A 14,753-nucleotide genomic window follows, 5' to 3' on the forward strand; every position below is an offset into this window, starting at 1 on the left:
GAAGTTGAAAGCAGGAATTTGTACAAGTTTCCATATCTGAGATGTCAATATGGGCAAAGTTGAAAAACATGTTGCCATAAGCCAATGAACATTGGTGAAGAAGTTAGAAGATATAACTTGAACAAGTCTCCATACATGAAGTGTCAATATGGGGAAAATTGGGACAAGCAGTATCTAAACCCAACAGTGCAGGTGTACACCTGTGCCATACTGAAAGAATATTAAAATGGGGGCAAAGTCTTAAGTCCCGAAATACAGTGTGTTGACAAGAGTGAACCCGGCCAAGGGATGTCCACAGTAACCTGTTCAAAAGGACATTAAGATTTCTGAATATCACAGAAGAGATTGGTGAATATTTGTTCGGGTAGTTTAAACCTGTCAGGCCCTCGAAAGCAAGAAAACATGACAATCGGAGGTCCTGGTATCATTAAGGAACTTTCTAGGGATCTGCGCCCAGAACAGGGGGATTCAAGGGTGAAAGGCATCACCCAACATGGAAGTAAAACAGAACTTGTGTATATTATTTGGAATACATAAGGCCTACGGTGGCAAGAGACTTTTTGTAGAAAAGAGACTTAACCACAGAAGGCCCTGATTGCTGAGAGCAGAACTGTTAGCATGCTCAGAAAGCTCAAGCATGTGCTGTGCTCCAAAATCCTACCTTGTCCCGTGCTGAAAACGTGGGGAAGGGAGACCCCAAGTGTTGCATCCTGACTTATCATTTGTGAACACTTCCTTCTTTCTTATGAACATTAGCCCACGCTTCTTTTTGTATTTAGCGTAGGGATTGGCAATAGGTTTTTTAGTTTTTTTGAAGGTTGAAGCTTGCTGCCATCTTAGATTTTGGTTTAGATTAGGCATTTTTCCAACCTACCTATACAGTTCAACTGTGATCACTTGTGTCTGTATTTACTGTTGCCACCTGAGATCCTTACATATGGTGTCAGGGTGGGATGTGACTTAATTGAAACAAATTGGGGCACCCTACAGTTTTAAAAACCTAGTCAAAGGGCCTGTAGCCCTTCCATCACCACCAAGGAATCAATAGGTTTTGATATCTGCACTAGTAGGGAAGCTATTATCCCTCCTGGGAAAAGAGGAATGATTCCTACAGAGGTGGTCCATATAACCCCTCCGGGGTGTTACATATGATTGACCTAAAAATCTGGCCTAGCGTGGAAGTTTGGGAGAGATGCCTTAGCAGGCGTTATTAATCCTGACTTCCGGGGAGATGTGACGGTTCTCTTACAGAATCATGGCGAGATCCCTTTTGAGATCCCTTGTGGAGATCAAATTTCCCAGCGAATTTTAGAAGGAACAAGTTACTTACCTGTAACTGTTGTTCTCCAGCATGGGTCTGGCATGGATTCACATGCTCATGAATATTCCCCGTCGTCAGGCTGGGAATCCTCGGTAAAGAAAAAATCAGTATCAGTTTAGTTTCTGATCTGTCTTTCGTAGTAGGAACCAATCACTGATCTCTGCGTCATACTGACCACAGCCAATGACTGCCATCTCCCTATGCCCCGCCTCTGGCAGCCATCTTCAGATTTGGTAGCACGTGAAGTGGCAGTATGACCAAGTGAAGAGCCGCAGAGGGGTAGGCGGGAGGATTCACATGTGAATCCATGCCAGACCCATGCTGGAGAACAACAGTTACAGGTAAGTAACTTGTTCCTTCTCCAGCATGGGGTCTGGCATGGATTCACATGCTCATGAATATAAGAATACATAGCAGTACACACATGCACAACCACGGGAGGTGGCAACAGGCTCAACATTAAGCAATACAACAACTCAACATTAAGCGTCTCTTACCTCCTCACCAGGCCCACCTTAAGCGAACAGGTTGCGCAGCACTGCTTGGCCGACCCTGGACTCCTCCCTGGAATCCCGATCGACGCAGTAGAATCTCGTGAAGGTGTGCGTCGACCTCCACGTAGCAGCCCTGCAGATGTCCAGCAGGGGCACACCAGATAGGAACGCCGTAGTAGCAGCGATCGCTCTGGTCGAATGGGCTCGCGGACGGCCTGGCAGCGGTCGGTTAGCCAACCGGTGGCAGTGCATGATGCAGCCGGAGAGCCATCTAGAAATAGAAGACTTCGAGAGAGCCTTCCCTTGATTCACATGTCCAAAGTTCACAAACAGCGGTGATGTCCTCCGAAAACTCTTCGTGCGGTCCACGTAGAACTTCAGCGCTCTAGCCACATCCAGCGAGTGCAAAGTCCTCTCGGCCGGCGACGAAGGAGACGGGAAGAAAACAGGTAACACCAGGGGCTCGTTAAGATGGAAGTCCGACGGCACCTTGGGCATAAAGGATGGGTGCGTCCTAAGCACCACCCTCGAGGCATGGAAAGTGAAGTACGGTGCTTTGCAGGATAGGGCCTGGATCTCTCCCACTCGTCGTGCGGAGGTAATGGCCACCAGGAATGCAGTCTTCCACGACACAAACTTCATCGGTGCGGAGTGCATAGGCTCGAATGGGGGCCCCATGAGCCTAGTCAGCACCACGTTAAGTTCCCACGCCGGGGCCGGGGCCTTCACCGGCGGGAACGACCGGAACAGTCCTTTCATAAACTCTTTTACCAGTGGATGGGACCACAGAGACGTCCGTCCTGTGCTTTTGGTATATCTGGAGATCGCCGCCAGATGAATCTTAACGGAGGCATGGGCTAGCCGAGCCTTTGCCAGCGATAGCAGGTACGGCAGCACCTGAGGGGCCGTAATCCGTAGGGGGTTGATCTTCTGTGCTCGGCACCAGATAGAGAACCTCTTCCACTTGTGACCGTAGCATTTGAGAGTCGAGGGCGCCCTGGCCTTTGCAAGAACCTCTCTGCAGTCGGCCGGTATATTGTACCCTCCAAACTCTAGCGCTGCAGGAGCCAAGCCTGCAGGTTCAGCGACGCCGGGTCGTGGTGGAAGATGGCGCCTCCTTCTCTGGAGAGGAGATCCGGGTCTGCCGACAGCTTGATGGATGGGGACGTTGACAAGTTCAGAAGGTCCGGGAACCAGATCTGCCTCGGCCACGCCGGTGCGACGAGGATCATCCTGCACCGGGACCTCTTGAGCTGGTTGAGGAGCAACGGCAACGGAGGGAACGCATACAGGTATAGGCCGTCCCAGGGGAACGAGAATGCATCGCCCATGCTTCTCGGCTGGGGAAACCTGCTGGCGAACCTCTGGCACTTCGAGTTCGTCGCTGTTGCGAACAGGTCGATTTGGGGTTTGCCCCATCGTCGGAAGAGTTGATCCACCTGATCCTGGCGCAGTTCCCACTCGTGACATGCCCGCAGCTCCCTGCTGAGCGAGTCGGCAATGGTGTTTCTTTCTCCTGCCAGGTGGAAGGGAACCAGGAACATCCCCTGGGCGACCGCCCAGTGCCACAGATCCTGTGCCTCCTTGGATAGGGCTGGGGACCTGGTACCTCCCTGCTTCCGTATGTAAAACATTGTCGTGGTGTTGTCCGTGAAGATCCGCACCACCTTGCCCTTGAGCGACGGGAGGAACGATTTGAGAGCCCAGAACACGGCTCGGAGTTCCAGGATGTTGATGTGCAGGAGCTTCTCCTCCGGGAGCCAGAGGCCTCTTGCGTGGAGATCTCCGGTGTGGGCACCCCAACCTTCCAGGGAAGCGTCCGTCGTCACCGTCTCCTGGTACGCCGGCGTCTGAAAGTCCTTGCCCGCCATGAGGTGCACTCGAACGCCCCACCACTGAATCGCCCGCCGGAACACCTCGTTAAGGGGGACGACCCTGTCTTCGAAGGTGCCCGTCGCTTGCATCCAACGGGCGTCGAGAAATTCTTGAAGAGGGTGCATCCGTAGTCTGCAAAGGCGCACCAGGTAGATGCAAGAGGACATGATGGACCTCACCCTGGCCACGTCCGTGGCTAGCAGGCGCTGCACTTTGCCCAGAATGGTCTTCGTCCGTTTTTCCGACGGTGCCGCCAGGCGCCTCACTGTATCGAGCTTCGCTCCCACAAACAGGGCCACCTGCGACGGCACCAGGTGGGACTTTGGGTAATTTATGGTGAATCCCAGGTCTGTGAGTAGCTGGACGGTCCTTGCAGTGTGTTCGACGGCGAGTTCCCTCGTCCTTGAGCGGATGAGCCAGTCGTCCAGGGGGGGGTAGACGTGAATCCCCTGCAGGCGCAGCCGCGCCGCCACAGGTGCCAGGCACTTGGTAAAGACCCTGGGGGCCGACTTCAATCCGAACGGCAGTGCTCTGAATTGGTAGTGGCGTCCCTGGACGACGAACCTGAGGAACTTTCAGTGACTTCTGAGGATGGGAACGTGGAAGTATGCATCCTCCAGGTCCAGCGACGATAGGAAGTCGCCTTCCTCCAGCTGTCCCAGCACGTGCTGGAGGGTGACCATCCTGAACTTTTGTGACCTGATGTATTTGTTCAAACAACGAAGGTCCAGGATGGGGCGCCAGCCGCCCGTCTTCTTCCTGACGAGGAAGTACCTTGAGTACACCCCGGAGCCTCTTCGGGACGGGCTCGATGGCGCCTTTCCTGAGCATCGCCCGTACTTCCAACAGCAGTTGCGGGACGTGATTTTCCTTCCTGGCCACAGGTGGGATGTGAGGGCACTTCTTCAGGAATTCGATGAGTGTCCTCTTGCCAGGGTATCCAGCACCCAATGATCGGTGGAGATGGACTTCCACACGCTGACGAACTTCGTCAGCCGGCCTCCCACCGGGGTGCATCGGTGGGGGCCCGAGGCCACGGCCGGTTCAGTCCTGCTTGGAGGTGGTGGCCTTGCCGCCCTGGCCACCTTGTCGACGGCGGCGAGGTGCTCCCTGTTTGCCGCGACCCCTGTAGGCCTCCTGAGACGAGGAGCGTGCCGCCTGGCGGTAGGACGACGAGCCACTGCTGGATCCCTTGGAGGCCCCCTGTCTGCCTCCGGAGCTCTGAAAGGGCCGTCGTTGCTGAAGGGCTCCTAGGGCGCGGGCCGTCTCTGTGTCCGTCTTTATGGCTTGGAGGGATTCGTCCACCGCCTTCCCGAACAAGTTGCTGCCGTCGAACTGCATGTCCAACACCCTGGTCTGGACGTCCTGACGGAGGTCGGTCGCCCGGAGCCAACCCCGCCGTCGTAAGCAAACTCTGTTGCCCAGCTGGCGGAACCCGGTATCGGCAATATCGGTTGCCACCGTTATGGCGTGGTCCGACGCCACCTCGCCTTCTTGAAGTATTTCCAGGGCCTCGGACCTCTTGTCGTCCGGTAGGAAGTCCAATATGGGGGCCAGCTTAAACCAGAGCTCCCTGTCGTAACGGGCCACGATCGCCAGGGCGTTGGCCGCTTTGATCGTCGTCGCCGCTGATGAAATGACCCGACGCCCCATGGCGTCCAACTTCTTTACCTCGCCGTCATGAGGGGAATTCGACATTGAGGCTCCTGACCCCGCTGCTTTCTTCTTCGCCGCCGCTGAGACGACCGAGTCTGGCGTTGGCTGGGACCTGAGGCACAGGGGAGCAGTCTCGGGGACCCGGTACTTCTTCTCGTACCGGTCCCATTTGGCTGGTGCCGTGGAGGGGTTCTTCAGTACCGACAGGCCCTCCTCCCAGATGTCATCGATTAGAGGCACCGCGATGACAGTCTTCCTCTTGGCCTACCGGCGCTGATAGAGGAAACCTTCCTTTTTCTGCTCCTCCGGGCAGAGCTGGAACAATTCAGACGCCCTGGCGATCATGGCGTGGAACGAGCCAATCTCGTCGGGCGGAGATGCCCGTGCGACGGGAGACGGGAGACCCGTTCCGTCGTCGTCGCCCTCAGAACCCGTCGTGGAGCCCACCGCACCGTCATCTCCCGACTCGTGGGAGGATGAGGAGGGAACTGCAGGCCTTACGGGGGCGAGCGGAGGAGAGGGTTGGGTCCTCCGTCGTTTGTTCTGAGGACTTCCCGACAGGCCAGGTTGCGGATCCTCCGGCCTGGGCCGCGGTAATCTCGTCCTTATCTCAGAGCATAAGGACTGGATCGCAGACAAAATGGCCGCTGAGCTATCCTGAGGCCTAGGTTCCGGCTGCGCCGGAAGAGAAGGCTGCTCTTCCTCGCCATCGTCGTCTTCCTCGGTTATCTCCCGAGGATCTTCCTTGCGGGACCGAACCTTCTCGAATTGTACTTCGAGATTCCTCGTGACCTTGGTCAGTTCCTCCTCCGAGGCTGACTCCGAGCTCGAGGAGGCTAGGAGGCTACCGTGCCCCCCCCCCCTTGTTCCATCATGGCGGCCATGACGATGGGCTGAAAGGAGGATTCCCTCCTTGGCGGTAGGGAAACTAGTCCCGGAGGCAGTCTCCGCTGGCGGGGTCTCTGCCGGCTTGGCCAGAGTCGCCGCGATCGCCTCGATAGAGGCCTTTGCCTGCTGGGTAGGGGCCTTCACCACCTTAGGTGCGTCCTGGGCCTTCTCCTTAGGGGAGGGGTTACGCCTCGCTCCCCCTCTCCCGAGATCGGACGGGGCTTCTCCCGAAGCTTACCCGGGGTCTCGGACTTCCTCTTCCCCGAACCGGAGCGCTGGCTCGTGGTTGACGGTGCCGGGGATGGTACGCCCTGCCTGGCGACCGAAGAGCCCAACCTTTCGGCGCTCCCAGAGCCAGCGGACTCGCGGCGCTTGGCCTGGTGTTGGGCCCCCGTCGCCGGGACGCCCGCACAGGACTTAGAAGCCCGCTCGAACCCTTTCTTCGTCTTCTCACCCGTTGAGCCCTTCTCCAACCAGCTGGAGAGACGAGATCGACGGTCCCTCATGGTCCGCTCCGACAAGTTCTTGCAGAACTGGCAGTCCTTCTCTACATGAGTCTTGTCCCCATGAAGACAGTAGAGGCATCACAAATGTTCGTCCTCCTTAAACACATTCTGCAGCCCGCATCCAGGGCAGCTGCGAAACAGCTTGGGTCCGGGTGACGAACTCGCGTCCTGGGCCATCTTGAAGTAGGCCGCAAATCTTCTGGAATCCTCCAAGAGGTTTATTTGACGGAATCTTCACCCTTGAGGGGTGTAGGAAAATCCTGCAACGGGTACCCGTTAACGTGAGTAGAAACGGTGGAGGTTGAGGCTCGATTAACCGAAAAAATGTGAAAATTCACCTGAAAAAGCGCGAAACACGCAGTAAAAGCTCGAGAGCTAAGCACAAGGACTCCCAACACTTGAACGTGCGGTAAAAATCTGAAGATGGCTGCCAGAGGCGGGGCTTAGGGAGATGGCAGTCATTGGCTGTGGTCAGTATGACGCAGAGATCAGTGATTGGTTACTACTACGAAAGACAGATCAGAAACGAAACTGATTTTTTCTTTACCGAGGATTCCCAGCCTGACGACGGGGAATATTCATGAGCATGTGAATCCATGCCAGACGCCATGCTGGAGAAAAAGCGTTATTCCCTCAGTTTAAAGAAAGCAAACCAGAATAAACAGACAGAGGCAACTTCCATCCCAACCTAGCCTTCACCCAGCGAAATGTTCCAGCTCTCGCTGAAACTTTTCTACAAGCAATCCCAGAAGGAGAAGGCTTAGAGAAGGGAAGTCCCTTTTTCTTCTTAAAACAAGGATTGGTTTATAGAAGAGAGACATCCACAGAAGATATAGTAAAAAATACAATTGGTAATACCCAAGATCCACCGAAAGGTTGGACTGGGGACTGCGCATTCCCACCTTACCAGGGGGGGGGGGGGCATTTAGGACAATCTAAAACCCAGGCGCATATTAGTGGGAAGTTTTACTGGCCAGGTATTCACGCGGATATCAAAACATTCATCCAAACATTCAAAATCTCTCCAAAGGACAACAAACATCCATTTACCAGCCCTTCTAAACCCAATACCAATCATAGAAATCCCCTTTTCAAGAATCGGCATGGACATAATTGGTCCGCTAGAAACATCCCGATTAGGCAAAAAGTATGTCCTTGTGATTGTGGATTATGTAACTAGATATCCTGAGGCCTTCCCGATGCGAAATAATACCACACAGCAGATCCTCAAACATGTATTATCATATTTCGGTTTCTCCTTGGAAATACTAACAGACCAGGGTTCAAACTTTATGAGTAAACTTGTGGCCAAAGTGAAAGAGCTACTCCACATTACCACTCTACCAATGTCAGTGTACCATCCCCAAACCGATGGCCTGGTAGAAAGATTCAATAAGACCCTGAAATTGGTTTTACTAAATTGGTAGACAAGGACGGGAAAGACTGGGATCGAATGATCCCATGGGCACTATTTAAAGTGAGGAAAACCCCCCAAACTTCTACTGGGTTCTCTCCCTTCAAACTGCTCTATGGTAGAGATTCCAGAGATTTCCTAGACATGCTCCGGGAGACCTCAGAAGAACAAGAGGAGGCTCCCATTCCCATCTCACAAACTGCCACCAGAAAGCGAGAACACATGACATGAGATCTGGTTTGTACACACATGGAAAAGACCCTGAGCCAGCAAAAATCCACATATGACAGAAAAGTGAACTTGAGATCATTTTCCATAGGACAGAAAGTACTAGTCCTCTTACCCATGTCAGAAAACAAACAAAAAATACTTGTCTCCAAGTGGCACAGACTTTATGAAATTATAGTGAGAACAGGAACCTGTACATACAATGTAGCCCAACCAGACAGAAAACAAAAAATCCATTTATATCACGTAAATCTCTTGAAAGAATGGAAAGAGAACCCATCAGCCACCCATGCCAAAGTACTAGCTTGTCAGGTTCCCAAAGAGATAGATAACTTTGAATTAATCCCTCCCGAGCTATCTATCCAACAACAAGAAGGTTTAAAATACATGATAGACTAATTTCCCAATGTATTCTCAGAAAAACCAGGAAGAGTAAAATGCACATAGCACTATATTACAACACCTAAAGGTAAAGTGGTTCATTTAAAACCGTAATGACTCCCAGAAACCCGTAAGCAGATAGTGATTGAGGAAGTCAACAAAATGTTAAAAGCCAATATTATTGAACCATCTTTAAGCACATGGTCCTCTCCTACCGTAGTGACTAAACCTGACCGTTCCTGGAGATTCTGCATAGACATCCGTCATGTTAATGGCATCTCGGACTTCGACGCATATTCCATGCTGTTAGGCAGAATCCAGTGCAGTTCCCTTAGGGAGCACTACACCAGATTAGGACTACAGGTGAGAGCAATACATCCCCGTTGGTATCAGTCTGTACCACAAAGATTTAGTTGGTAGCTGTGGCTGGGCAGTCAGACTTATCTCAAGAGGGAGATGAGCAGTATTCAGGGTTTACACAATAGGTAGAACAGTACTATGGAGCAAGGAAACACTGACCAAAGTTTTGTATCAAAAAGAGAATATATATTTATTTTATACACTTCTAAGTCAACACAGAATCACAATTGGTAAAGTAAGTAAAAATTCAATCAAGGAAAAGTAAATACAACTCCCTATTCAATTGTCGACAAGTTTGTGGTAGAGTGAAAACTGAGCAAAACGGCACAGTGAAAACCAACTACAAATGGCACTATAACATTTCAACGAAAGGGAGGGAAAGCACAAGTCAAACCGAAATATCTTCAGACACCCCCTAGCAACACTTCCCTGAAGTTTTGTGAACAAGTATTTCACAGTAACACTTCAGCCAAAAGATAAGTGAATGAAAACTGAGAAAATGGCACTCCACAAGTTAAAACAGTAGGAAGGAAGAGGGGTTTAGAAGATTTAGGTGCATCAACACATTTCTCATTGAAAACCAATCTAGTGAGAGCAGATCTAACAAATCAGCCAGAGTCAGTAGGCCTGAGCCAGAGGCAGTGGTACAAGAGCATAGGAGCAAAAATGTTCTTGTAGCTGCAGTCAAGTCTTTAGTAAACAAAATATTGAACAGGAAGATGCGAGGTGAAAAACAATGTTAAGAGAGAGGGCGGCGGACCCCACAAGTAGTTAAAGGATTTAAAACACCTTTAGGGCTACCATGGAAAAAGGGCGGCCTGGCGCAACAATGTACCTTAAACGTGAAGAAGTGGCTCCTGCGGTGGCGGTTGTTCCTGGTAGTTCCTGCAGGTCGAGGGATCCAACAGAGGAAGAGAGGCTCTCGTCGTGGAGGAAGGTTCGAGTCGCTGCACTACCCAGGGATGAAACCAGCCGCGATGCTGCCAAACAAAGTTTAAAAAGGTAAGCGCCTTTTAATCGCGGTCCAGGTCGATAGCTGCCTGGCTATCCGACCAAGGCAGGTCTGAGGAAGCGATAGGTGAACTCCTTGACCCCCACCAGCTCAAGGGAAGGAGGCTCTTTGGCTGAAGATCTCCTCTCGTCGTGTGGAAGAAAAGTGGTGAGACAATCCGGCAGGGCTTCACCGGTGGTGTAGATGCTGAAGATGTCTCTGGCTTCTCTCACCTTCGGTTCCGTAGTTCCAGTGGCGACGTCTTGCTCTTCCAGTCCTCAGGACCCTGCTTTTATGCAGAAAGAGACCCATTCATACAGCCTAGCTGTCACTCACACAGTAGAGTGGTCTTCTTGGCGGGAGACCCTCCTGCCTATCAGGTTAGAGTGCGACCTGAGTTGCTGTGGCAACTCTGTCCAGGGGTTCTACTCCCCCTCCCAAACAACAGACCCACCCCAGACTCAGAGGCGCCGAAAGGAGGGCTTCTTGGCAGAAGGACGCCAAAAGAGAGAACAAAGGATCCCCGACCTGGCTTAGGAGTTTAGAGTAAGACATGAGAAAGAAATTATATCAAAGTTCTGGCGAATGAAACCTACCGGAGTAAAGTTAAAAATAAAATAAACCGGCGGTATGTTAGAGGCTGTCAGTAAAAGTATTAGCCTCGAAAAATGGGAAAATCCCATAGGAAAATATTCACGGTCGAATATAAAAGGTAGTAACCACTGCCACCAGCCAGAAACTTTGTAGAGGGGGGCTTCAAGGTACCATCTCGAAAATGAACATTGGGGAAAAACTATTAACCCTTTCCAGCACTTCGATATTAAGATGGGGTGTACTGGATTAATTCATAGAGATTGACTAGTAAAGTCAATGGGGACTTTATATGCCCTGGGAGACAGTAGTCAGTCCCAGGGTATGGAGTCTATGTTTGGGGGTCGCTACGACACCCCTCTGTCACTGCACGGAGAGTGCTGTGTGACACATGTGCATAAAGATGGTTCCTATGGGTGAGAGAAAAGATCCCACAGGCATTAAACACAAAAATAGCCTAGAACACACATAGCAAAGATGCCTAAGAGTGGGAAAACAAGTCTCACTCTTAGCAGGTAAAAAGAAATAAACCCTTCAAATCCAGCAAAGCTGCTGGGGGACTGTATAGGTAAGGGAAATTAGCCCTAAGTGAGAATTCTCCCTAAGACATGCCCCGCATCAATGACCTAATTGATAAACTTGGAACAGCCACCTTTCTTTCTACCCTAGATTTAACAAAAGGTTACTGGCAAGTCCCCATTAAGGAAAAATTAAATACGTTCTCGATGTCTCTAGGTCTATTTGAATTTAAAGTCCTGCCATTTGGCTTACATAGTGCGCCAGCCACCTTCCAACGCCTTACGCATCAAATTTTACAAACTTACTCTGATTTCTGTGGAGTTTACATTGACGATATCGTCATTTATAGCAAGAACTTGAGGGCCCATCTCTTCCATCTTTATACCATTTTCCATCTTTATACCATTATGAAAGTTCTCAGAAAAGCTGGCCTAACTGCAAACCCAGCTAAGTGCCAATTGGCCCAATCAGCCATGAAATACCTAAGCTGTTTCGTAGGGAATGGTAATTTACAACCCCAAAATGAGAAGGTAAAAGCTGTCTTAGATACAGCAACCCCTAAAACCAAAAGAGATGTTCGAGCTATTCTCGGGTTAATAGGATATTACTGTAGGTTTATCCCCTACTTTTTGGATAAAACAGCCCGGCTAACAAACTTAAAAATTAATCTTAGATACTACCTTTTAGGATGAAAATGTACACTTGTCACAGATCACTCACCCCTAGTTTGGATTAGCCAATGCAAACAGTCTAACCCTCGGGTCATGTGATGGTTTCTAGACCTAAAACCCTATTGTTTCACAGTGGAACACCGAAAAGGAAAAGACCACGGAAATGTAGATTTTCTTTCCCGGTTCCCCTGTGAAGCAAATGTGGCTACATTGCATGGAGGAAGGACATGTGAGAAACCTGAAGGTGTCTCCCTGTCTAGTCGCCTGGGTCTGTCCTTTAGGTGGCTAGGACACAGCCATCGCTATTGGATCCAGGGGACCAGTGAGGGAGGATCACCTGGATGGGGGTCCTAAGGGAGTGGAAGTGGGACAACAACGGGTGAGACGTTGTATCCCCCTTCTTATGACTTTTCCCCAACCTACCACGTAGAATACACAAACACTTTACCCCCACACTTTCCCGACGCGAGCACTTTCGCATATTACAAAGGACGACAGACTAACACTCAAGCCATTTACCTGACATGTCCCAACACCAAGGTCAGGCAAAGTCAGGCAATTGACCAGAACCGCACACACCGGATGGCCTTTTCCCTTCCCATAGGAATAAAAGGTGGAGCATAAGAGCACAATGCGAGCAAGGCAGACCGCACAACGTGAGAGCTAACTCAGCACGGCAGTTCAAGAGGAGGAGAAAGACGGCGCACTGAGAAGTATTCCCAGATTCAATATTATTAAGAATTTTTATGTACATGAGATTAAATGTAGTGCCTAGTGGATGTTCTTAGATTGAGATTAGGTTTGGCGGCAAACAACACATACTGCAGATTCTGCGATAACACAGAGGGGCGTGAAATTGCACGCCATTGACTTATCTCATGCCAAGAGCTACTTAATGTTCATAAGATATTTTTGAGTACATTTACTCATGAGGACATTATGATTAACACAGATGTGTCCTGGCAAAGATGTATTTTAGGAAGGAGGATTACAATGTAGTTGGGTATGACTAAACTATGGCGGTATATTACAAATCAAATGTGTACCAAGGAATATATTGTACTACTTAGTAAAAGGAATATATGCGGAGGAATGTAATTGATTGTTTTATAATTGATAAGTAAAATTAGTCTTTTATATGTAGTGGGAAAGGTTTGTAACAATGTATCACACTTAACTTAATAAAAGAAAAAGACAAATAAAATGTGGTCTTAATTCCTTTGCTCCATTTGTTTGACAATTGCAAAGGCAGCAAGGGTATGTCATACTCACATATGTTCTAAACTAGTCTTCGGGGACTCCTTTCCTAATTCCACAAATCACAACATTTGGACAACACAGAATGCCTACACTGTTATTGGTAGAATTATCATGATTATTGCACATTGATGGTCTGCCACTTGTCAATGACAATTTGATTTGGTTTGGTATGTATAATGCACAAGTTTGGGGGGGGGGAGAAACCAAGCAGACTGAATTGGGTATGGGCACAGGTGTTAGATTTATTGGATGATGTGTTGCAACCATATGGAGAAAGGACCAAGATTATTAAAAATAATATACTTTTTAAAGGTTTTTCCAAAGAGTGATAAGGCAGTAATTGTTCTCTGATTAATGGGTAACGAATTCAAGAGGCGAGGACCCAGGACTCAGAGCCGCCGGTCTCCTCTGTGAAAATGATGGTAAATAGATACAACTAGTAACCGTTAGTTTAATGATATAAGGGTACGAGTCAGGTGGTAGATTTGGATCTTTGCAGAAATAAGCTGGAACTAACTAATTGATACATTTAAAGACCAGGAAAGGAAATGTAAACTTTGTTTTCTGACTGGACGCCAATTAAGGGACCTGCGGAATTGTGTAAAAATTGAAAATGTCATGCTTGATAAATTAGCCTAGCAGTCACGTTTTGTTCAACTTGTAGGGGGTATGGATGTGATTCTGGAATACCTGCAAGCATGGCATATCCATAGTCCAATTTGGAGTTTATCAGGGTACCCACCACTGGTGATTAGTCAACTGCGGAATGAGAGAAAGACCCAGGGGCAGAGAAGCCCAAGACGGAAATGACTAGATTTAACTATTTCCCCCAACCTGGGATTCACACCCCAAGTTAGATTGCCAGAGGCATGGCAGGTATTTTACCTTGTATCCAAAAGAATTGGTTGCTGCAGGGGGTTACTTACAGGTTATTTGGGCCAAAGAGCATGAGCTCAGTTTTGGTAAGATTGAGTTGTAATTTATAAAGGGTTACCAATCCATTGTGGTGTTAGGAAGCCTATGCAATAATGATCAACTGCATATACTCAAATCTTGATTGCAGCTTATTAGTGCCATCATGTTTACAAATTGTTTACAAAATATACATCTTTCATTCACATCATACCTTGATTGACAAGATTGAAGTAGCATTTCTTTATTATGAGTTAGAATCTGCAGAAGGACCAGAAATGTTTTGGCTCGAATGACTGTTGAAGGGCTTTCCAATAAACGTATAACTTTGGTAACAAAATCCTATAAAAAAAAAGGCATAAATCCAACTTCAATTCACAACAAAATGAAGTATTGCACAAATACAAACACATTCTTTTTACTGCATTTTGTATATTGTTATAAAACAAACCTTATCTGTTAAAACAAAATAGTTAAAATGCTTGCTTTAAGAACTTTAAATGTATATTTTAGAAGTATATTGAAAATAGATTGCAAAGGTAAATAACTATACAATGATGTTTTGAAATGTTTTACATTTTAGAGACTTTTTTTTACTTTTACAAAATCTCTACAAACTAATCCACCATCAGGTTCTGCCACTTTATTTTAGGGCTGGATGAATTTGCTATTTGATGGGTTTGGGT

The 14,753-nt window shown here is 48.7% G+C and overlaps 1 protein-coding gene across 2 annotated transcripts in view; it reads right to left on the reverse strand.

The window, feature by feature from the left end:
- The window catches only part of ULK4 (unc-51 like kinase 4), a 2,742,936-nt gene that overhangs the window by 1,608,028 nt on the left and 1,120,155 nt on the right, over positions 1–14,753 (reverse strand). For both annotated transcript variants that reach the window (XM_069648276.1, XM_069648275.1), the window contains exon 22: positions 14,282–14,409. In XM_069648276.1, coding sequence (XP_069504377.1) covers positions 14,282–14,409 — 128 coding nt within the window. The remainder of the gene's footprint in view (positions 1–14,281; positions 14,410–14,753) is intronic.

The sequence above is a fragment of the Ambystoma mexicanum genome, chromosome 2q (assembly GCF_040938575.1).
Source record: "Ambystoma mexicanum isolate Mex_15411 chromosome 2q, UKY_AmexF1_1, whole genome shotgun sequence".
Classification (NCBI taxonomy): Eukaryota; Metazoa; Chordata; class Amphibia; order Caudata; family Ambystomatidae; genus Ambystoma; species Ambystoma mexicanum.